Source organism: Sphaerodactylus townsendi, linkage group LG13, assembly GCF_021028975.2.
Source record: "Sphaerodactylus townsendi isolate TG3544 linkage group LG13, MPM_Stown_v2.3, whole genome shotgun sequence".
NCBI classification, from domain to species: Eukaryota; Metazoa; Chordata; class Lepidosauria; order Squamata; family Sphaerodactylidae; genus Sphaerodactylus; species Sphaerodactylus townsendi.
Genome location: NC_059437.1, coordinates 34,082,846 through 34,107,436, shown reverse-complemented (window position 1 = coordinate 34,107,436; position 24,591 = coordinate 34,082,846). Strand labels below are relative to the sequence as shown.

Sequence of the window (24,591 nt, the reverse complement as noted above, 5' to 3'; positions counted from 1 at the left end):
GAATATATAATGTATTTTATATATACTGTTTATATTTAAGGGGGAAAGGGTAACTGAAAGTTGAACAGCAGTGCAATCGGGGGGGGGGGGGTTGTGTGCTAAAAGACCCATGGAAATTGTGTGAGGGTATGCCAATACAAGTGCCTACTCCACTGGCTCAAGGGGCAAATGTGTTCGAATATGAAAGCTGCTGCACATGCCAACACTCCTCTGCCATGGGAGTTGGCTTTCGATCCGGGAATTCCCCCTTGCTGCCCAGCAACCTACACCACATTTTAGTGTGGCATGTCCCACTGAGTAGCAATAGGGTTTTGCAGATTAGGTTGAGAGGGAATGTCTAGCTAGCTCAAGGCCCCCCTCAAGCTTCCATGGAAGAATGATGATTCAAACCTAGGTCTCCCGGATCATAGTCTGACACTCCAACCATTGCATTATGCTAGCTTTGACATGATTGACCACTCATCTACTTCAACACAGGTCTTTGGGGCACCTCAATTCCACTACCGTCTACGTTCACTACTGCTGGCGATCAAACTATCTTTGCATCCATGTGAGAGGAAACATAGAAATAAGACACTTTGGTTTATATATCAAATTTAAACCAATTTATAACTTGACTTTTAAAAATTGGATTATATGAATTTATGGTCTTGTTTCCTATAAATCAATAAAACACACATACTCTCATACTTTTAAACAGCCCGATATGCTTTATATAGTTGTCATATCAATTCACTACTTGATTTTATTAAAAAATGAACCCTGAGAAATTGTGTTAGAAATGTTTCTTCTCTTAATGTGTGCATAGCAGATTCCTCCCTCCATTACTAGCTCAAAGAAATAGTAAGAACAGGCCTTCCTTGCTTTACTACAGCATTTAATGTGTGCTGAGAGGGTCTTAATGATAATGCCTAGCCCAGGTCCCCTGCAGCCATGCTGTCATTGGCATTAGCTCTAAATTATTCCAGCATGGGGTTCAGTTGCTATCCCAAGCAGAGATTCAGGGATTAATATCATTTGAATATTCCTTACATAGGAAACCATTTAGATATATAAACAACACTATTACACTGTATTTATGTGCATTTATACATAAATACCTTTCTGAACTTTGGGCATACCTGTGCATAAAAAAGCTGTGTAAGTGGAAGACCACAACAGGTTGTATCTCTAAATAAACATGGGGGCTATTGCACCTGTTGCAGCCACAGGGGCTCTAACCAAGGGGTGTCAAATATGTAACCTGAAGGCTGGATCCAACCCCTCGAGAGGGCTTATCCGGTCCTGAAGCCAGCTGAGGCAAGGGCTCCTGATCTGGCCTGGAAGGCTGAGGACTTGCCAGTTCAGGCAGCCACCCACCCTACTAAAGGCTTGTCAGGAGATGCAACCCTCCATTGCTGACCTCAGCTGGTAAGACTGCCGCAGGCTTGCCAGCTGCGGAAACCACTTTCCCCAGTGCCGTTCTGGGCTGGCAGCCTGGGTAGCCGCCCTCCCAGTGCCAATCTGGGCTGGCACGTTCCTGAGTGCGGATGAGGAATTTCTAGCGCGCTGCAGCTTTGAGAAAATCGCCCGCGGGTTAGACCGGTTCCTCGAGGCGGCGCTCACCCGTGACAATCTTCCCTCCAGACCTGCAAAGCGGAAGCTAGCGCAATGTGTGCCGCTCTAGCATTTTTAGCTCTATGATTCCTGCCTCTTTCCCGCCTACTCGTCACCCTGGCTCGGAACGGCTTCGCCCTGGCTGTGCGACTGCGCGGCGGGCGTGGTTTTGGCTACCCCTTCCCTCCGATCCAGCCCAGGCGGCCATTTTGGCGCTGGGGTTCGGTCAGCGGAGCGGTTAGAGTCGGTGTTGCTGCGGCGCTCCTCGAACCCGAGCTAGGCCACACCGGGCCTGTCGTTGTTGTCTGAGGAGGGCAGCGTGAGGAGATGTGCCGCCCCTGAGGGAGACACCGAGGCCGCCCACCGCCCTTTCCGAGGCCCGCGCCCAGCCATGTCGTCGGCCGCCCGCTTTGACGCGTCGGACCGCTCGGCCTGGTACGCGGGCCCGCTGTCGAGGGCCGAGGCGCAGTCGCGGCTGCAGGGCCAGCGCCACGGCACCTTCCTAGTGCGCGACTCGTCCACCTGCCCCGGCGACTACGTGCTGTCGGTCTCGGAGAACTCGCGCGTCTCGCACTACATCATCAACTCGCTGCCGGGGCGGCGCTTCAAGATCGGTGACCAGGAGTTCGAGCACCTGCCGGCTCTGCTCGAGTTCTATAAGATCCACTACCTGGACACCACCACCCTCATCGAGCCCGCGCCCAGGTCAGGCTCGCCGTGGTCGCCCGCCGTGGTCGCCCGCCGCTTCCGCTTCCCCTTCGAGGGTTGCTCCTTTTTCGCTTCCTTCTTTGGCCGGCGCGTCCATGCCTCTTAGTCCCTTCTCCAGTGACAGCGAAGGGCTAGGTCCTGGCCTCTCGTCCCTCGAGGGTCCAAGCAGGTAGAGGCTTTAGCCTAGAGTAGGAGTCCCCACCCTTTTTGAGCCTGTGGAGTCTGCCTTCCTGGCCACCTGTGGAAATTGAGCGGGATGTCTCCTTTGACCATGAAACTTCCTCTCTGTGCTGCCTTAGATCAGGTTAGCCGACCAGGACTGACCACAGATGTGTCCTGGGAAGGAAGGCAACCTCTCGGTGGACCTTCACCCAACGATAATTGTGTGTGACAAGCTATTCTTAAATGTGCTAATTAAAGAATGCACAACTGACCTGCAGGTTACTGAACAGTTCATGTGTGTAAATTGAACTTAATAAATGGGCTGTTACTTTTCTCAACTTTCTGTATTCTTAAGATGTATGCACTCGGAATGCAGTGTGTGACTCCTCATAGTTATTGTTTTGTTCACCTACTGTCGTTCCATCTTGCTGATTACATAGGGGTACAGGTATGTTAAATCTCCAGACAATAAATTGCTTTTGTAGTTGACAGTCCTTGTTGATGTTCATGGGTTGGGAAAGTTTGTTTTGCCTTCCCCAAAACTACAGATACAATTCCAAAAATCTCACTGTAGGTATGTAAAAATGTGTCCATGGACATACATGTCATTGTGTACTTATCTGGAAGGCTGTTCTGTTTATAGTTGTTATCTGCAGTAAATTTTACCAGTCTCCTGTCTGGAATTGCATCTCTCCAGATATTTAATGTTAAGTCCAGAAACAGGACGTGTAAAACTTATTTAGAATTTTTCAAACATCCTAAAAGAGGAAACCGACATCTACAAACCTTCTTTTTCTCTGCACTGTGTACATAGCCCAACCTTTCTGATTTCTGCACACACCATTATGGAAAGCATTTCCTTATTCCTTTCTCTTTCAGAAATCCAGAGGTTTGTGCACTCTTTCCTGTCGTCAAATATAATTCTTGCATACTGTTCTGTCTTCTGTGCTAGTTAGTAAGTTCACAGGGTCTTGTTGCACACTAGCCTTAAAAGTTGTTTGGGGCACTTAAATAGAAAAGCTGTCTAGTTTTGTTTTCATCAGTGTTTCAAGGACCAGATGTCACCCACACCCCTCAAATGCATTTAGTTACTCCAAAATGGCATGACATGACATTATTTTAATTGTTATTGGCAGTACATGATTCAGAGTTGTACCTTTCTGATCATAGGTGCCATCTGCTCATAAACATCTTTCAGTTAGGATATACAGACAGGGAAGTAAAGAAAGGATGTGGCAGAAAAGTGGAATATTGTGGCACCCGAAAGATTAACAAATGTTTGTCTTAACATAAGCCATCATGCACTATAGTCCCCTTCATCAGATGAAGATGGTGGATGCTCATGTAACTGACATAAATAGGCAGTAAAGGAAAAAAAGCTGTACACAGCAGGGTCTGAAGTCCATGAAAGGCAGGCTGTAAAGCGTAGACCCAATTTGGTAAAATTCCAGTGTAATCAAGAAAAGTAAGGGAACATTTACTGTAATTGGTGATAACATTTTTGTTTTGTTTTGCTAGGCAGGTTAACACTTGTCATGCCTGATGAATTTCAGGTCCTTGTTGGAACCTGTGAAGATGTCAGAACAATGCATATTAATTTAGTAGCTTCATTCTTGTATTTTTAAGTTCTCTTTACTGGAGTTTGATGACTTTTAGAGCAGCCACAGTACGTCCTGGGACTGTTAGTGTGCTAGTGGTGTTCTTTTAGATATACTGAACCAAAAAAAGGTGGCAATTTGAATGAAGCTGAAGAGCTGAATTTGTTTGGGCTTTCTTGTCTTTTCCATGACCCATGTTAGGGCACAGGAGAAAAAAATAATAAAAAGAATTTAAAGCCCATTCATGAGGCAGGTGATTGGGCTTTAAATTAAAAAAAAATTAAATTTACCCTGGGCTTCCAGGTGAGTTCTGCTGGGCTGGCAAAAGTACCCTCATTTGCTCTACTGCTTTAGAAGAAGCAATCTCCTGTTGCCCTTTTCCTGCCATGGGAGAAAGAAAGAGAAAAGCATCTTGAAGGCAGATAGGAGAGCTTATGGGAGCTTTCCTGTTTGGCCAAAGGCTGCAATGCATTTTGTATTGTATTTTTTTTTCTAGGCTGCTTCAGTCCCAACATGGGTTGCAACAGCCTATAGAGAGGGGAGAGGGGAAGTGTGTGATAGAAAGTTAGAGTGGCCAATAGGATTTCAGTTTAGGGACAACACTGCTCTTTGGCCAGTCACAGGAAAAAAAAATTTTTTTTGTTTTGCCTGAATTTCTTTCACATTTTTCAGTGTATGGCCAAAGAACATGAAAAGGAGGTCTGGTTCTAGCAGACCCCATTCCAGGCAGAGGTTTAAGAGAGTTCAATGCAAAACTTTGCTTTATCTGCTGTTCTTCCCTCTGACTATCTGATGCATTGACTGCTGCATCCCTTGGATTACTGCCTGTCTGTTGCCTGGAGAATATGTTGAAAATTTTGAAACAATTGGTTTATTTTTAAATATTTATGCGGTTTGCTTGTTTCACCTTTTAGTCTTTGGTCTGTTTAAATGTTAAGCATCTTTTTGGATTTTTAGGGTTGTGTGTCCGTTTTATTTCTGAACTGTTCTGGGGGGAAGCTTCCTCCACCCCTTGTATATTTTGCTTGGAAATGCTTGTCTTCTTCTGGTGTGGGATGGGGGAAGAAAGACCCAAAATCCTTGCAAGGCCTGAGGAACTAGTTGTCTTCTCCTGTTTGGTTGTGAAGTTCTTGGGGGGGCTTTTTCTCTTTTTTTTTCTCTTCAGTTTAGTTGATTGCAAAGTTTGTTTGTTTGTTTGTTTGTGTTCAAGTCTCTGGGTGTGGTTGTTTTACATATAATTCATTTTGCTTTATCTGTGCATGTGTGTGTTTTCTCATCCCAGCTCCAGGTTTTTTTCTGTGGGTTTCTTCTTCTGGGTTTTAGGGTCTTGGAGGGGCGCACTCTCAGTTTTTTGCATTGATTCTTCCTCTTGCCTCTCCCTTCATTTTCTGGTACTTGTTTCTCTATTCTATTGTGGTAGGTCAGGCCCTTGTTCCTTGTTTTTTCTTCACTTGTTTAGATGGTTGGGATGGAGGGTTCGGTTCATTGTTGCTCTGTTGAGTTGGTGGAGTTATATTGTTGTACTCCTCTGGGCAGTTTTCATATTTTATTTTATTGCATTTATATCCCGCCCTTCCAACGGAAGCCAGGCTCAGGGCGGCACACAAACATTTGAGCCATTTTAATATTGTAGTTGAGATTTAAATAGATGCTAATTTTAATAAGGGCATGTTAGGAATTGATTTAAAAATCCTCAAATTAGGTATAGGACTTTAGTTTCTTCCTGATGAGGCTTGTGGTTGGTCTTAAGAAGAGTCAAGGATATTGTTTTCCAAATAGTTAAGGTGTGTACAGTAAACATTTGCAGTGTCATCTCTGAGCTTCATAACTATTGAAGCCAGATGGTCTTAGAAAACTTGTTCATCAGTTTAAATTGCAGATTGACTTTGCAGAGGAGCGCTTCTCAATTTTTTAAAATCTGGAATCAGGGAGCTTGCAGTAAGACAGATATTTCTGTGGTTATTTTCTACTTTTTAAAAAGTCCTGACAGTCCATATCCAAGATAGTTGCAGGTTAACCTTAGGGTAGGAATAGGTAAACCTGGAATAGGAAGTAACTAGATAGTTCGATGTTCTAGGTTTTATTGGCTGTGTAGCCATGGTCTAGTAGTTTTTTGCTCCTACCATTTTGCCCACATCTACGGTTGCCATCTTCAGAGCTTTTGACAGTACATCAATAGGTAGTTGCTCTTTAAACAACACCTCCACCCCCAAAAGGAAAACCACACTTCAAAGCAAGGGTGGGTGACATGAATTTTTACAAAACAAAACCTTTGTTTTCTTGGGGGAGAGTTCTTTAAAAACTTTCAGGGTCTTTTGTGTTTGTTAGTCAGAATTTGGCCTGGGGAACAATGAGTGATGGAACGGAATGCAGTGGGGCCCTGGGGAAAAGGTGAAGACTAGGGGGGAAGAGGAAGGGCTGCAGGTTTCCCCCTACCTGTGTGGAGACCTGCTCCTCAGCCACCTTTCACTACCTCAACCTCTGGCTGGAGTGGTGCAATGAAGAAGCCCCACAAAGTACTTTTCATTGAGGCAGCTGCTGGAAGAGGGCTGCTTGCACAGATGCCTAGAGGTGCTGGCACTGGGCAAGAGCCTGCTGCTCAGGCTACACCTCCTCCAGCTTTTGTTGACACCTCCCCCCCCCCCCCCCCCCCGCAGCAGCGGCAGGAGCTACCTGAGCTGTCTTTTGGGGTGAGTTTTGGGGACGAGAGGTTGTGTCTCTCGAGCATACCTCAGGGACCAAGAGGATGCAGGAAGAGCTAGAGGAGGGGCTGCATGCATCAACTTTTCCTTTGCTCCAGAGCCCAGCAGGCCTTACAAGGGGAGTCAGTAGGAGAGGCCAGAAGTGGCAGAAGAAGAGATGAATGGGGCCCTGTGATGCTGCCAACCAAGACCCTTCCCCTTTGGCCAGCTCTTCCTGTGCCCCCTACACACAACGTGTCTGCCCCAAGTTCCTCACAGGAGGCAGCTCAGGGTGTTCACAGCTGATTATCAGTATGGGCTCCTTCTCATATCCTTGATCTGGAACCACTTCAGATATCTAAAAAAAGAAAGATTTCAGTACAGATATTTCAGCCCCTCCTCTAGCTCTTCAAAAAAAACCACAAGTTCAATAGATCGCAATCTGAAAAATATCACTGCTTAATTACTGCACACCCTTAATATGTATTGTGAATAGTTATTTCGAAAGCCATTGCCCAAAGTGGAACTTTTTCTAAGTAACGTGTCCCAGACTTTCCAAAAGTGACGACTGGTAGAATTTAGGTCAGATGTTTCTTTTCAAGATGAAACACTAACATCCCTGCTCTTGGAGGAGTTCTGAATATTCCAAATGTAACAATTGAAAACACTGCAGAACTCAGGTAGTTGGAGGATATAACATAAGAGTGGAAGATCATCCTTGTGAACTAAAATTCACTGTGAACCTCTGGAATGTCTGCTGTGATTCAGGATGCTACTCAGATTCACTCTGTCTTTTCCATGAAAAATGTTTTCTAGACTTCAAGGGCAACACTGGACTTGGTATTTGTTGCAAATTTACAAGGGATAAGAGTTATAAGGCTTCCAAAATTTGTATATTTCAACTCACTAGGTAATCTTCTGAAAGACCTAAAATCTTTAAAATGGTTGACCCAGAATATTGTAATATCCAAAATCCTTTTGTGTTCTGGGTACTGTGGTTAAGGGTTGTGTATTACATGTTATTCCTCAGAGAATATGCAAGTCATTGCATTATTGACAACAACCAAATTAACTTAAATATATGAGCAGGAGATGACACCAATACATTTTCCAAATATTTTCAAAGTTCATTTGGAAGATTAAATATGTTGTGGTAACACTGCTATCTTCTTCAGGTACCCAGCTCCACTAATGGGATCTGGATCAGCCCCCACTGTGCCTGCTGCAGAAGAGAATGTGGAATATGTTCGGACTCTTTATGACTTCCCTGGTAATGATGCAGAGGATTTGCCATTTAAAAAGGGGGAAATACTGGTCATTGTAGACAAGCCTGAAGAACAGTGGTGGAGTGCTCGAAACAAAGATGGCCGTATCGGGATGATCCCTGTTCCTTATGTTGAGAAGCTTGTGAGATCTTCCCCACATGGTAACAGGAATTCTAACAGCTATGGGATTCCTGAACCTGCCCACGCTTATGCTCAACCTCAGACCACAAATCCTCTTCCTAATGTATCTAGTGCTCCTGGAGCAGTGATCAACCCACTTCCATCAACACAGAATGGACCAGTCTATGCCAAAGCAATCCAAAAGAGAGTTCCATGTGCTTATGACAAGACTGCCTTGGCATTAGAGGTAAGTTTTTCAGCTGGCTTTTTGTTGAGGCCGTTTGATGCAACTGTAAGTGGTGACAGCTCATTTGTCTTTTTTTAGCGATTTGTTCTTTGATTTTAGTGGACCTGTACATTCCAACTTGACCATAATTTAATTTAATTTTCACATATTCTGTGGGATCATTGCTTTCAGCATTTTTTAAATTGGAAATAATTCTCCTTGTGTCCCACAGTTTAAGAAATTAAATAGTATCGGGGGCAAGAGGCCAAATGAAATTAGAATAGCATTCCATAAACACGAGTCCAAATAGCTTAGGCTATATACAGCCAGTTCCCACAGCCGTCCAAAGGCTATGCTTTCTGAAAACAGCTGCCTGCTAATTGTGTATTTGTTGAAGCGGTGCTGTGGGCGAAGGGTCTTATATCAGCCTTAAACCCAGTTAACCAACAGCCTTCATATAGCTATGTCTTCTATTTGTGTTGGTCTACACAGTGACATTTCTGTGCTGCCAGCGTTGAGGGTGGGTTTAATGCTTAATGGGGAGTGGAATACAGTTAAGTCGCTCGCATTGCGGCCGCTTGTTTAGGGGATGAGTAAGGCAGATGGCTTGGTTAAATTTCCTCAGAGATCAGAGGTTTCTTGCACGTTTTAAAAAATGGGGCAAGCTACATGCCTGGCCAAAAAGCATTAAGGGAAAAGTGCACTGACAGAACATGTAGCCTGTGCAACCAAGCTGTGTGCCCTCTTGCCTCTTTCTGCACACACATCGTGTTTGTGTGTGTACCTGAATTTAAGATGACCTTTTTCTTTTAAAGCTGCAGAAAGGTTAAAAATATCATATTGTGTTTGAATAAATAGAATATAAATGAAGTAAATAAATAGTTGAAAATCGATGAACTAATTATCCATGTGTAGGAATTTCTTTACATGGATATAACAATTTAAGCTGCAGCTCTGTAAAAGTTCCTTGGTTAGTATTATGGGAACATAGTTGGCAGTTTTTTTAATGGGGCCCCTCAACCATATTCATCCCAAAGTGACAAATTATCAACCTAAGAGGAAATTAGAGTGAAAGGGAAATCCTTCCCTCCCCCCTCCCTTACAGAAATATGGGAGGTATTATCCCTTTCCCCCTCAAGAAACCCATTTGTGGTGCTTTGCCATCTGACTCTCCAATGCTAATTCCTTTTGAACCCAACATTCAGATACACTCTGTAAATCCCAGTGTTGCCCTCTCAGCTGGTCTGATTGACTATCAGATGTAGTAGTTTCAATGACAATACCCTTACAACACTATGAAAATAGTAAGTTGGAAATGGCTGGTTGGAAGACCAGAGGTCAGTTCCTTTCTATCTGCCTTTTACATTAACTTACGATAAGATTAAGTAATACTATAATCTTTCCAGGATATATCAGCTTCTCAAGGGTGGCTCAGAAGAGGGAAGGCCGAGAGGAAGGTTAGCCTGCTTCATATCGTCTGCTCTCAATATCTCGAAAGTGGAAGTAGTTGCCGCTCCTGAACTAATTTTAGCTATTTCAACATAACTTGTAGACTCTGCTTCCATAGTAGCATCAATTTATATCCCTCCAACTCAACATCAACAAATATTGACTTTTTTCTGGTCTCCCCTCTCGGAAACCTGTGATAATTTGATTCACTGATATCCTAACCTTTCAATCTTAGTTAGGGGTGATTTCAATGGCAGAATTGGTCATGATGACAAGCATTTACTCAAAAAGTGGTCAGGTGGTGAACCAGAAGAAACCATATCTCCCTACTTTGATAGATTTTCTAAAGACAAGATAGTTAACTGCAAGTCTCAACTTGTCTGACTTCTCTAGGCAAAGAGGGCTGATCATTCTGAATGGACAAAAAGGAATTAATGGAAAGGGTAACTTTCCTTTTTTGGTTATAAGGGGTAGCTAGCCTGATTGACTACTTCATTATAGCAGCAGATTGTGGAGAAAGTCAAGGTGGAAGAATATATAGGAGATCATCTTTCAATCTCCCTCAATTTCCATGCATCCACAAATAGCCACCTGCACCACAAGCATATGGTTCTGCTATCTGATCACCAGACAACTTCATACCATGCCTGATGGCATCCTGCCCCTAGGAGGCAGTAACTGTTCGACTCCCAGGAGTTCCAAGAAAGAGAAGAAGAATGCCTATCGAAAATGCAGAGAATGATTCTATCTCTCTTCTATATTCATTGTTTACCATCGTTAAACCTCGATATGTTAACCCATACACAGGTATTCAGGAAACCAATAGACACAATAGTTTGATGGAGAATATAAATCCCTAAAGAAATATATTCACCATAAACCTCATGAATTTAAAAGAAATAATACATTGAGCATCCTTAAGGAATTGCTGAACGTTAAAGACCAATACAGAGATATAATATGCAAGAAGAAAAAAGTGGAAATGCATAGAGCATGGGGCCTTTTGCAATTGATCACAAAGACTCTTGTGTCTTCTGGTCACTGACATCCAGGAATTTGAACAGAAGACTCTTCTCTCCATTTTGTATGTCTGCATCTGAGTGGGTGATATTCTTTAAGAAAATATTTTCTTCCGAAAATAGTACTCCATGCAAACTGACCCTTTCTGATCTCCAAGAAAGAAATTCTCTATGATCAAGCATCTACAACCAGGAAAGACTCCTGGATTGGATTTAGTCTGTTCAAGGCTGATACAGGAAGATGGGCTACAGTCCTAGCCCCAATCTTCTTTGAAATCAGCACCTTGGGGAAGATCCCTTCAGTTTGGAAACATTCCATCACAGCTCCCAATCTGTAAGAAAGGCTCCAAAGAAGACCCAGAAAACTACTGCCCTATTAGGCTTCTCTCATCAGTGTCAAAGTTCTACTCTTCATACCTGTCCCTCAAATTAGAGGAATAGATAACCTCCATTAATAGATTAGAATGGGAACAAATAGGCTTTAGGAGGGGCTTTGCCACTCAAGGCCATTGTTTGATTCTAACCCACTTAGCCAAAAATATCTTCCCATCAAGGGTGAATGTGGCAGCCCTATAAGGTAGCCCTGACAATGTCACATGGTTATTATGAGGATAAAATGGGAATACTCCCGAACCTCAGAGACAAATGAGAAGTCCTGAATTCCTGTTTGAAGAGGAAACGTTTAAGAAATTTAAAGAGATTTTTACTGAAGCAAAACAGTTTTTTAATTGTAAAGCTCTAACTAACTAAGGCCGTTTCTGCACGGCCAGGAGGCGCCCCCAAGCCGGCAGGAGTTCTGCCGGCCTGGGAAGCTGAGGAGCCTGCTCGCACCAAGCGTCTTGCGAGCGAGGCGAAAGAGGCGACAGGCGGCTCCGCCGCGGAGCCGCCTCTGCTCCCTCCCGCCCCACTCGCGGTGTTCTCCTCGTCGCCTGCGAGCGTCGCAGCCCATGCGCTGCCCTCCGGCCCCTGGAGGTGGGAGGAGACAGGTAATGGCGAGGCTTCGGCGCCGCAAGCGAAGGGCTACCGTGATGATGAAGCGAGACGAACAGCGTCTTCCGGCTGGCCGCCCGGTTCGCCACGCAGCGCCACAGGGAAGACGCTCCCTCCCCAACAACACCCCTTTAAAGGGTTGTTGTTTAGGGCGGCTTGACGCCGCCCTGGGGGGAGGGAAGCGCATTCAGGTCGCCGCTGCTGCGTTGCAGCAGCGGCGCCTGTGCGAACGGTGGCCTGGGGGCGCCTTTTTTGGCGCCCCCAGGCCGTCATTAATGGGCCGTGCAGAAACAGCCTAAGGTAAAGTCTTTGAATATGAAGATGATTAAAAAGACAAAATCATCAGCAGAAAGGAAAAAATCAACAACTAAAATGTACAGTATGTTGCATTTATAGACCTGAAAAGAGCTTTTGACACTATATCTAGGAGCAGGCTGTGGGGAAAACTGGAACATACATCAATCAATAAAATGCTCTTTTGGTTAATTAAAAAAACCCTTTATTATTCTTGTGAGGCTCAAGTACGCTGCAGATAAAAAGGAGAATTTACAAAATGCCTTTAGCTTCCTTGAGGAGTGAAGCAAGGTTGACTCTTGGCTCCCCTACTCTTCAACCTGTATTTGAATGATCTTGCAACTGCTCTCACCTCAGTAGAATTACACTCTCCATATTTAATCTCAAAGGCACTCACCCCACTCCTTTATGCAGATGATGCCACATCTCATACTCAGATTGGTCTGAGAAAACTTTTAAACCATTTCTCAAAATACTGTAAATTTATTTATTTATTTATTTTATTTTATTAAACTTATAGGCCGCCTATCCCCGAAGGGCTCAAGGCGGCTTCCAACATGGCTGTTACATAGACAGCAATCAACAACATAAAATACTAAAATCATTAAAACCTAAGAACTAAGCAGCAGTTTACTACAGAACTATAGGTTAAGCAACCCAGTTCATAAATTAATTAAGACAGGCGCCCCGCCGAAGGCCATTAAAAGAAGAAAAAGGGGAGGGAGTAAGTAGGGCCTGGGATGGAATTTATAAGTAAGACAGGCCCAGCTTTAATAGAATGGAACGGCAGTCTCAGTTTTGATTTCAATTCCAGTGTCGATAGGGGGCAGTAGATCCACGGCCGGCCTCCCCGAAAGCCCGGTGGAAAAGCTCCGTCTTGCAGGCCCTGCGGAACTCATTAAGGTCCCGCAGGGCCCGCACAGCCGGAGGTAAGGCATTCCACCAGGCGGGGGCCAGAGCCGTAAAGGCTCTGGCCCGGGTTGAGGCCAGCCGTATCATTGCTTTGAGGAACTTCAGATCAGCTACTCCAAATCAAAGGTTATGGTCCTCTCTAAAACCGAGAAAATCACCCCTATGATCTGGAAAATTGGTGGAATTCAGTTAGAGCAAGCAATCCAAATTCCCATACTTTGGCATAGTCTTCAACTCTAAGCTTAACTGGCAATCCCAACTCAAATTCCTAACAAATAAAATCAATCCCTTGATGGCAACAATTGTACATTTATTTCTTTTCCAAAGGAGGCATATATATTTCAGGGGGACTGCAGGTATTTAACATGAAAATTGTTCCACAGCTCTTATATGGAGCCTCAATATGGATCTTTTGTGCTACTGAGAATTTAGATCAGCCTGTTTGTCAATTCCTGCAGTGAATTACAGGGTCCCCAAGATGTATTTCTGGGGTATGTTTAAGGTTAGAACTGGGTCGGGGATCTGTTGAAGCTAAAGCATGGCTGCAAGCATTCAAACATAAGCTAAAAGTAATTCTTTCAACAAAGAAGGATGGCCTGCTTTATGAACTTAGTAATGATCCTTGGCCTAACAAAGAGCAATGTATTATGGCTTGGAAGAAGCAAATCCCTATCAGTTGTTAAGAAACGTATAAAAGAACGAGCCTGCTGGATCGGACCAGAGTCCATCTAGTCAAGCACTCTGCTACTCGCAGTGGCCCACCAGATGCCTTTGGGAGCTGTATTACGTGAGCTTGAAGAATATGCTTCACCCAGTTCTTTGATATTCCCCCACCTTCAAAAATTCTGGCTTACATTAGCAATTTCACAATCCCTAGGTATTGTAGAGTATCCATGCTTGCACGTCTGAATGCTGCACCTTCAGCAGTCTTATCAAGGAGATACCTGCCTTAACTAGATGGATTCTGTCAATGTAACTTAAAAGATTGTCTACCCCACCTGAATTTGGAATGCCCTCACTCTAATTGTTATTGTGATTTATGGATTTTTTGCTGTAATGAAAGACAATATAGTTCCCTACTTGTTGGTGGATAAAGATCCAAGGACTGTTCTGGCTGTGGCTAAGTATCTCTCTGCCACGTTTTCCTTAAAGGAATAAAATCTCCCTACCTACTGCTCAAGTTCTTTAGTTCAAAAGCGTTTGAAAATAAAGGAAAGTTTTTACTATGAATTTAAGTTGTGGGCATGGTCAAAGTAACACTTATGTTGGAAGAGAGTGTAACTTCCAGTTTTAGTTTGGGAATTTTTTTTGTTATGAAGCAGTAAACCTTTCACCTCAATTATGTGAACGACATCAAATTTTCTCCTGGGCTTAAAGCTATTAGAATGCAGGGAAAACAATTAAGTCTAAGCTTGTAAGTAGAGCAGATTGTGCCCATTCATAGCACTTCTTGACACAGTTGTACAAAAGAGGGCAAGGTTATTTCTGTCAAATATCAGATTGTCTTGTAATTGCTCTCTTAGTTGGTTAGTTGCCTGTAGAGTTGTTTTGTTAAAATATTAGTATCTTCCCTTTCAGTGAACAGTGTCATCAGGGCTACTTGCAGCAACTGTGTAACAGTGTTTTCAGTACAATTATACACATCATTTTAACACTAAGAATTTTAAAAAGCATTTTAAAAAGTACAGCTTTAAGTTAACACAAAAGCTTAACAGGACAAATTGATTTTAGCAGTCTTTCTTGAAATCTGTAAATTAGGGTACCAGTAATAATTAATGACAGAAGGTATTATGTATCATTGGTGTCACCACCAAAAAGACCCTGTCACATCCTGTTACTGTCAAACCTTCAGCAGTCATGGTACACAAAGTAGGACCTCTCCACTCAATCAGTGTCTAGTGACATTACTTTCAGAGAGGGCTGTCAAGTATCCTACTCCCAAACCATTTTAAGAGTTTAAAGTTTAAAGCCAGCACATCTGAGTTATTTCCAGAAACAAATGGAGTACCAGTGCAACCAAATCCTGGTGGTTAATCCTAGACAATGGACTAGTTGAAGGTTGTGTTGACTTTTCAAAGGGAACCCATGTAAAATGCATTGGAGTGATATATTTTTGGATGCTGCCAGATAAATGTGGCCAAGTCATGCTAAGTAATTGTTTGCCTGATGCTCATCTTTTGTGGATTCTGTTAAAGGCTATAATAATTGTTTTTTTCTAAATTACGAATGCAAAATTAATGTAACTTTAGGTTTATTTTTCTGGTGACCTAGATATGCAACTATTGTTCTTCTAGTGCTTTTCTCCCATATTCTGCTGCCGGAAACCTCAAGCTTACAGGCAAATGAGGCTAGTACCTTTTAAATTATTTCTTTTAGTTTAATGCCATCTTAAGCACCTTTGTCCCTGTTTAGCTATGATCTATAGCCCATTAAGATCAAAGTATTTAAATACTTTGCTTGAAGAGCTGCAGTCTGTAATATTTTGCTGGGCTCAGTTGTGTCAAGAGTGTTTTTATCTCATTCGCTGCTTCCTATGACTATGAACTGCAAAGCCTCACTGGAGTTCTGAAAACAAACTGGTTATTTTGGCCACAGTCCCACATGATCTCATTCACAAGCCACATTAAAACGAATGGGAACTGTTCTGGAGTGCAGTCATTTTATTGTGCAGCTCCTTATTTCAGTAGGGATTGCTGTTTTAGTGGTAGATGAGTCCTGTAGCATGGGCCGTTTGCACTGAAAGGTTGAGGCTTGTTTGTGAATGAGCAAGCCCTGCTTGAGATAATAGTGCACACTAAGCACTTTTCCAGGAGAATTACATGATGTGTAGAGTGTGCCTGTAACTTAGTTAATGTCCTTTTCCAGGACCTCTGCCTTCCATAACTTACCCATCTTTGTGGCACTCGATGAAAAGGGCAAATCGCCCCAAATGTGCCAACTCTTTATCATTAGGATGGGGACTAGCTGAGTGAACATCAAGATTCTGCATTGTCTTCTCTACATCATAAATGCTAGCAAAGGTATTTAGTCTCTTTAATTGATATCTTATCACCTCATATAGACTTAAAGCTGCATTTTCTCTTCTCCCTTCCCCCAACCCTGGTTTAAATTGTCTTCGTTTGCCTTGACATTGAAATAGCTCATTACCAATCTCTTCATAAAACACTTGCATGGGATCCAACTTGCTTTAATAAGTTGAGTATCTAAAAAATCATTGAACCATTTCCAATTGAAAGTGAACTGTTCGCCCAAAACAGTCGTTTGTCAGAGTGTTACATACCAAAGAGGCAACTTTGCAATTTGACAAAGTGCCATTCTCCTGGAGGCGATCTCGGGCATCTTGGCTGGGTGATTTCCAACCCATACTCAGGGAGGCAGGACTAAACGATGTCACTTCCTGTGAAGGTCTGGACTCCATCTACTTTATGAGAAGGATGTTTGCCTTCTGAGCTCTTCATTCTCCTTTCAGCTTCTTTTAGAGGAAATTATTCCAGAGACTGTGTAGATATTCCACTAGTATGGAGATGCATCTCAAGGCTACTCTTTGACCCCTTCCGCACATGCAGAATAGTGCACTTTCATTTTCAACGCACATTTTCAATGCGCTTTGAAGCTGGATTTTACTGTGCGGAACAGCAAAATCCACTTTCAAACAGTTGTGAAAGTGGATTGAATGTGCATCATTCTTCATGTGCGGAAGGGGCCAAAGTAAGTCTTCTCCATGTGCGGAAGGGGCCAAAGTAAGTCTTCTCCACATTAAAAAAAACTATTTGGAATGAAATTTCACACTGTGGAAAGCACCTTGACCTACTCCCAGGCCACCCTTCCCAGTTGTACTGGTTTTCTACTTCCAAGGAATTATTTTCTACATATGAAAGCAAATAAAGATGTAGTTCCTCCAGCTGTGTATTCTGATTGCAACCCCTTCTGCCTCATCAACAGGGCCAGAGCTGCATTTTTTTTGAAGGGGGAAAAAGTACAAAGCGATCCCCCCCCCAATATATTATATACATATTTTTCCTTATATATACACATATAATCAACAATTCTTTTTAACGATATAGTAAATTATTTGGACTTCTATGAACAGTTAATGAATATTTACACTTTTACATTATTTTGTCCATCTATAATGTTTGAATATTTCTCAACCCTTCTGCACACATAAAAAACCCAGCAAAAGGAAAACATTTTTCAGTCTAGTCTTTCCCCAAACTTTTTAAAAATACAGCACACACAATTTTGACATGTGAAACACCAAACACACCTCCTTATCCTACCTGATAAAGCCTGATAAAGAACAGCCTTATCTGGTAATTAAGTTGGGAGAGGCTAAATTAACTGAAGCTACTATACTTTACTCAGTGGAAAAGACTCGTTAGAAAGTACAATAGTGATAGGAACCGTAGAAGACAGTAGGAAAAGAGGAAGACGCACCATGAGTCAGATTACCTCAATAAAGGAAGTCACGGCCCTTAGTTTGCATGATGGAAACAAGACTGTTAACCAGAGGATATTTTTGAGGTCATTGATTCAGAAGTGACTTGATAGCACATAATGCACATGAACAGGCCTTCTGTTTTTGTGTCTCTGCTCCCCTCCTTCCCAAGGTATAAAATCAGGGGCTTTGGGAAAGGATAAGCCCATCAGATGAAGCGACTGGTCTACTTGTGGCCTTTGGCCAAGCCAAGCATAGCACATTTGTCAGTTTTAAACAGGGGGGTGGGGTGGGAAGAAGAGTATCCTCTTTTCCTCCATCCCATTCGACTCCAGGCACTGTGGGAAAGAGGGAGGCATCACGCATTCTAAACCATTAACAGGGCCCATCTCCCAAAACTCTTCTCCCATTACTAGTGTTTAAAACGTGCTCTAAGCTCCCCCTCCCAGAAGTCTTGTGTGCCCAAAGCCTACTATGGCCACTGTCAATGTGCAGTCCTTGGCAGGGGGTGGGGGGGTGGGGCAGGAAGATAAGGAATTGGGAAGGAGAAGAGTAGAGGTAGAAGAGTGGAGAGTTCCTCAACTGGAAAGAGGAGGGAGATTAGCAGGGCCAAGGAAGGTAACCTGAGGATTTGTGTTTCTCACTTTGTAGAACTTGACATCTTTGAATGTTTCTTCAGGAACCTGTAGCTCCCCCTTCTCTTTGTTTGCTGTAGTCTCATTTGACTGACAGCCACACCTTCTGGCTTACTGGAAAAGTACACTGAGTCTCAGTGTCTGTCCCACCCCACCCCCCTGCCTTCTGGCAGCAGCCTAAATTGGGGGGCGGGGGATGACCGCTGCAGAACGAGCCCTCTCTTCCATGCAGTTGAGCCTTCCCCACCTCCTAACAGCTGCCTAATCGGGGGAACGGGACATACACTTCAGAACAAGCCATCTCTTCTGAGCAACTGAGCTTCTCCCACCTCTTAGCAGCAGCCCGATCAGGGGAATGGGGTGCACACTACAGAATGAGCATCTCTTCCAGGCAGCTAAGCCTCCCCTACCTCCTATTGCCACCCCTTTTCTGTCTGCTACCTGGAACAGTTTTCCACTCTCTCCCCCCCCCCCCCCCCCCCCAAAAATCTGCCCCTTCTCAGTACTCTACCATCTCATTCTACTATATCTACAGACCAATTACTAGCAGCAGCCAGTTCTTAGGGACAAATTCTACACGGCTTGGTGAAAATATCAACATGTTTAATGTCTAGATTATGTACATCTGTACTTCATGTTCATAGCCACTGGGAAAAAAATCCTGAGATAATGACTGCTGTCAGGACAGGGGCTGCTTGCAGACTACGGGTACCCAGGCAATTCTCTAGGCATAGTCATGCCATTTCATGAACTGGAGAACTGATGGTTATTCCTGGGAAATGTGGTCTGTAGAAGATGCGTCTGAATACAACATGTGATGTAACAGCTGCCAAGTCTTCTTGCTGCATTATTTTCATGCTCTAAATGCATGTAGTTCCAATACTTACAATAGGGCTTAGTCCCTTCTAAATTTGAACTAAAAAATGGAAGCATTGCGTCAATTCTGAAAGGCATAGCCTTAATTGCTCTCTGTGCTTGATTTCCCAGGTGGAAAATGTGAGTTTCCAGTTTATTCTTCCATTGTTAGCCAGATGTCTTCATAGATGACATAGCTGTGGAACCGTTTCTTTCAAACTGGGAAGGTTTTCTTAGGGTCTGCCAAGCTTTTAAAAAACTTAGTGGAGCTGTTGTAAGTCAGGACTTGTTACTGGCCGCCCTCATAGTTTAGAACAGATTTTCAACAGATTCAGTAATAGTCACTGAAGTATTGAGAATGGTTTACGCCCAAAAGAGCTTACTAACATGGGAACCCTGAGAGAAATTTAAACAACATGAATGTCACTAAATAGAATTGTCACCAAGAACATTAATCAGTCAGAGCAGAGACAGTTCTGATCTTGATAGATCAGTGGTCTTACTCAGCATAAGGTTGTTTCATCTGTTCCTTGGGGAAGAAATCAGGCCAAGAGAGGAAGAGTGACGGAGGGGAATTTGTGGCCTCACTGACTGTTTCCATGAGTGTTTTGTGCAAAGCATCTTTCCTGGTGCCCACCAAGTGTTTTTAGAATATGGGAGAGGTCAGTTGGCGATTGTGCCCAGCTCATGTAAAACAGATAGTGAGGTTAGATGTCTGCAAAATGCCAGGTATGTGTTTCGTAGCTAGCTCGATAGGTATATTTACTTTTGTGTAGCAATAAAATATTTATTTATTTATTTATTATTGCATTTTTATACCGCCCTCCCCCGGTAGTGCCTTGTCATTAAATTAAAATGTTAATTTTGAAAAGCATCTTGTTAAATAGAGTTTCTACCTGAAATGTTGAAAGACTTGTGCACAACCCCACTGCCTGATTTTTTTGTGGTTGGCTTTGCCTCCTATAGCAGCCATTTTGTAGTTGTGCCCACCATCCTGTGCCAGAATTCCAAAGGTGCTGGCAGGGTCAAAAAGGATAAGGACACCTGGGCTGGACTGGGCTGCCAATCAAAGTACATATAATATCACGATTTGCCAATCAGTGACTTCACTCTGAATCAGACATCTTCATGTGTTCAGCATGGTTACCATGTGATTCTTCTGCAGTATGGGGAGGAAGGCACTAAATTCCGCTCTGTCTGCCATGGCATTTTGGGTGGCACCTACCACACACGCTCAACATTTCAATGGGGCCTATGGGGTTAGAAAAGTTGGGTACCTTGATTTATGTATTGAAAACACTGGACACCTTTAGTAGTGCCTTGTCATTAAAAACATCTTAGCATATTACTTGTTGCCAAAATTATTTACATTTAAATAACAATATGTTTGATGTGTCTCTAGTATGTGTAAGTATCATCATTATCTAATGCTGTAGATTCTCTTACGTGCAATTTTTCTTACTATACATTTTGAGTTAAAACCTTGTCTTAAAAGAATGTTACACTCATTCCAAAACAAAATCCATTAGAAAAATTGAAAAAATTCTGACCTCATGCTCAGTGAGAAAAAGATTGTTTTCTGAATCACATCACTCATTCTAAAACAGAAAATATTTCACAGGAGTTTTTTCAGCATTCCCTAAAATATTGAGTTTTTCCAGTGGCAGAACGATAAAGGAGTGTGAGGATATAGAGAAAAAGTTTTCCACCTAAGTTTTCCAGACTCTCACATTGCTACATGCAGGTCCATGGGAAAATGGAAAGGTCCTTGCTAATGAAATGTCTTTTTTCCTATTTATTCAGTTATCCTAAGCCTTTCCCACCAATTGAAAGAATAATGTTTTTGAAACGATTTCCTTTCACGTGACCCTTTTTCTTAATTTTACAGGTTGGTGATATTGTGAAGATCACAAGGATGAATATAAATGGTCAGTGGGAAGGTGAAGTCAACGGTCGGAAAGGTCTCTTCCCTTTCACCCACGTCAAAATAATTGACCCTCAGAATCCAGATGAAAATGAGTGATTCACACTGGCCGGTTTCTGCGTTGCTGCTTCATTTTTCTGGCTATTGTGAGCATCGTTTGAAGTGGGATGATGACTGTTAATGATGTGTGGTAAGCATAGCCAGTTGCTCATTTTCCAGTCGTTATGATTTGACAGCCCTGTCTTTTGTTTGGAATGAATACAGCTGAAGTTGCTTGTTGGTGCTCATATGGACAGTTGCATCATTCAAAATTTAGTCTCTCCTAAAAGGACTTTGGACCTTCAGCTGCAGAAGATAAGTTGTACCCCCCCAGCAGAGCAACTGGTGAAGAGTATCCGCAATTGCTGCTGAGGCATCCACAGACAACATTCTGCTGCAAAGGAGAATTCTAAGCATCTCTACCAACCACGGAGCAGCGACGACAAAAATGCAATTTTATTTTTTCCTCTGGAGGAAGAAAGACTTGATTTGAGAGAGAATAAACTGGTAAAGCAGCAGTGCATTTGGAACAATAATTGCTAGGTTATATAATTGGAGTTTGTGTTAACAAGACACTTTTTGTGTGAGTTTGTCATTGACCTGGAAACAACTTTGGCATGACAGCAAAGCTTGGTTTTAAAGTATTACATCACAAGCGTGACACCGGATATGTTGGTTTGTCACATCCTTGTGTAAAATCCACCATTTAAACTTTTATCCAGGGGTTGTTTGCAAAATCATTGAAGATAACTTTTAATAGCTTTTCAAATGGTCCCTTGACCTTTAAACAAAACTTTAGAACACATTAGTCTCCACACCATACACATAAGCTTGGGTGAAATGGCACTTTCTGCCTCTTTAAAAACAAAAACTCTTTACCAAGCATTGATAATCACTAATAGAGAATACAGATATAAATTGAAAGGTATCATGTAGACATTTTAACTCTTCTGTGCCCTGCCATGTTAACCAAATGGTAGCCTCTCTGCTTTAGATTTTAAACATTTGTAACCAGGAATGGAAAATGCAGAAAGTTGAATTGGCAGTTATGGAATTGACTCCCTAAATATTCGTTCTTAAATCTTTTAAGGATTCTCGACTTGAGGAGCCCCAGATTCAACTCAGTGTTAAAGTGCCTTAATTTGAGGATGGAAGGCGCTGATGCCGTGCAGTTTCAGCAAAGAAGTCAGAACTGAACATATTCAGTCTCAAAAGTGTTTTAGTTTGTTGACTTTTAAAACTGTGGCTACTGTTCTGGAGAAAGCTCTCTCAGCAAAAGAGGGGAGAGTAGTTTTACTGCCAAACAAACGTACTGTGAATTAGAATTAGACTAGCCTCAATGCTCCAGGAAGTGTTTCTGCCTTAGGGGTAGAGACCCTCTGCCTTCTGTAATGGAAAGTTCTGTAGCTGTTCACTAGAACTCCCAGGTGTTCCTGTTGATTTGTCTTGTTACTGCAGAATAGTACTACTGAGCTTTGCATTATGAATATTTAAGCTGCACTAAAAATCAGTCTGCCATAAGATAATCCTGCTACACAGCTGGTTCCAATGCTCACTCTGGTGATACTGTGTGTGACCTTCCTTGAAACCACTGTGTGGATGCTTTTAACTTATTCACTTGCTCCTGGTGCTTTCTGAACATGCTTCCTTAGGTCTCCCAAGTAGATTCTTGATCCAGAATTCTCTGCTAAACACATTTCGGGATTGCAGCAAAAGAGGGGCATCTATGCAAGCTTCAAGCCACTCCCAAGATCACAAGCCAGAGTTGTCGGGTGCTCCCTGGGTTTTTCAGAGGTCGAGCTTCATATCATTCTGAAGCCTACATGGGAGATGCCTGCTTCAGGGCTAGTCAGTGCTGCTAAAGAGTAGCACACTAAGTTGATCACTGGCAAAATTTGCATCACTGTTTCCTTCACTGTTTTACTATTTAAAGAGAAATGCTGCATTTGCTCTGGTTTGTAGGGTTACCAAGGATGGGATTCAAGCTGTGTCTTGAGGTAATCCTGAGAGCTCTTCAGTCTATGCATTATTACATGGGTGTTAAAAGCCTTGTAGCGCAGTCCTCATCATGTTTACTCAGAAATAGGTCCCATTGAGCTCACTGGGACTTGCTCGCTAGTAAGTGTACGTAGGATTGGTTTCCGATTGGTAATTGGCTTAACTTTCTACTGTCAAAGAAAGAGCCTTTGGAAATTTTGCCACTCCCACTGTGCCAGTTGGTGCCTCTAAGCAAGAGGTAAATGGGAACTGCTGCCATTGGCTAAAGCACTAAAAGAAATCATGATTGTTTACAAATCAGGCAGGAATACTTAAAAGGGAATATTCTGTTTTGTTTGGGTTTTTTGGGGTGGGGGGGGTCAGCCCCTATTTTTGTAAAGGGATAGAAAGCATTCTCTGTGCCATTTCATGTGCCTGCAATAATTTTTTGTATTGTGTAATTAACATCCTGGGACTGAGTAGGCTGTTCTTTCTGTCGTTTGTGGTAGGGTTCTCCAGCTTCTCCAATGAATCAGGACACATAACTGCAGGCCTCATTTACGGGACCAGTAGAAGGTTCTGCCTAGCTGTTAAATCAGTCTTGTTTTCTACGTTGTGTTCCTAAATGCGAGTCTGTCCAGAACTGGGAAATGTGTTTATTTTTACAGAGGGAAAGGTGGCCTTGTGCTTAAAACAGCCTTTACAGTGCAAACAGTTATATGTAACTGAGGTATCATTTGAATTTCAGGCAATAATGTATTATGCTTTGTCTCGTTTGGACCATCATCATAGCTTGTTTTGTTTTTGTGCTACAAAATTTAACAGTATTAACTATATTCTTAGAACACATGAAGTGTCTTTCTTAAGATTAGTGCCTTTTCATTGTCTGTCTTAAATTTACTTTGCTGTTGATCCTGTCATCAAGCCATCGTTCAGTGCCCAGTTTGTATATTCTCAATAAAACATACATCACCTTGCAGCAGCATTTGTCATTTTTAGAGCTCACTTTCTTTGTATGCCAAAGACTTGTTGTAGCAGCTGGAACCCTGGCCTTAACTGAAGCCCGCCCGTCCACTGGGGCAAGGAGCCCAATATTCCAATCGCCACTCAGCCATGAAGCTTGCTGGTTGACTGAGGGCAAGTCACCTTTCAGCCCTGCTTGCTTGGTGGGGGCAGATGTCATATATCACTACCCAGAGATTTCAGAGAAAGTGTGGGGTAAAAATCTAATAAGCTTAGGTGCTCATTGGCTCAGAAGCTTGTACAAAGTGTTGCAGTCGAGGCTGCAGAAAGGGATAATGGCAGGAAAGAGCTGGTCTCTGGTGAGGACAGTTAAGGGAGCAGACAGATTCTTGTTTGTACTGCTGGGTCTGCTTTTCCTGTTTTTCAGTGCTGCAGTAAGGATTAATGAGAGAGAACGCACATTATAAATAGCCTTGTATTGTCGAAGGCTTTCACGGCCAGACTCATTGGTGTGTTGTGTGGTTTCCAGGCTGTATGGCCGTGTTCCAGTAGCATTTTCTCCTGAAAATGCAGGCGAAACGGCAGGAGAAAATGTTATTAGAACACGGCCATACAGCCCAGAAACCACACAACACCCCATGAACAGCCTTGTTATGTAGGAATGTTCAAACAACAAAGTATTCACCTGTATTGTTGCTGTAGTATCATGGGGGGAAGTCTGTCTTTAAACAAAGCATTCT

The 24,591-nt window shown here is 42.8% G+C and overlaps 1 protein-coding gene across 2 annotated transcripts; it reads left to right on the top strand.

The window, feature by feature from the left end:
• The first annotated feature begins 1,755 nt into the window (after nucleotides 1–1,755).
• On the top strand, nucleotides 1,756–23,867 carry CRKL (CRK like proto-oncogene, adaptor protein). 2 transcript variants are annotated; one of them, XM_048514510.1, is made up of 3 exons: nucleotides 1,756–2,339; nucleotides 7,974–8,377; nucleotides 20,837–23,867. In XM_048514510.1, exons 1-3 carry the CDS (start codon nucleotides 1,988–1,990, stop codon nucleotides 20,969–20,971), a joined length of 891 nt encoding a protein of 296 aa, XP_048370467.1. In that variant the 5' UTR covers nucleotides 1,756–1,987; the 3' UTR covers nucleotides 20,972–23,867. The 2 variants fall into 2 exon arrangements, with proteins under 2 accessions (XP_048370467.1, XP_048370466.1); XM_048514509.1 differs by having other exon boundaries at nucleotides 1,764–2,301; nucleotides 7,921–8,377.
• The last annotated feature ends 724 nt before the right edge of the window (nucleotides 23,868–24,591 follow it).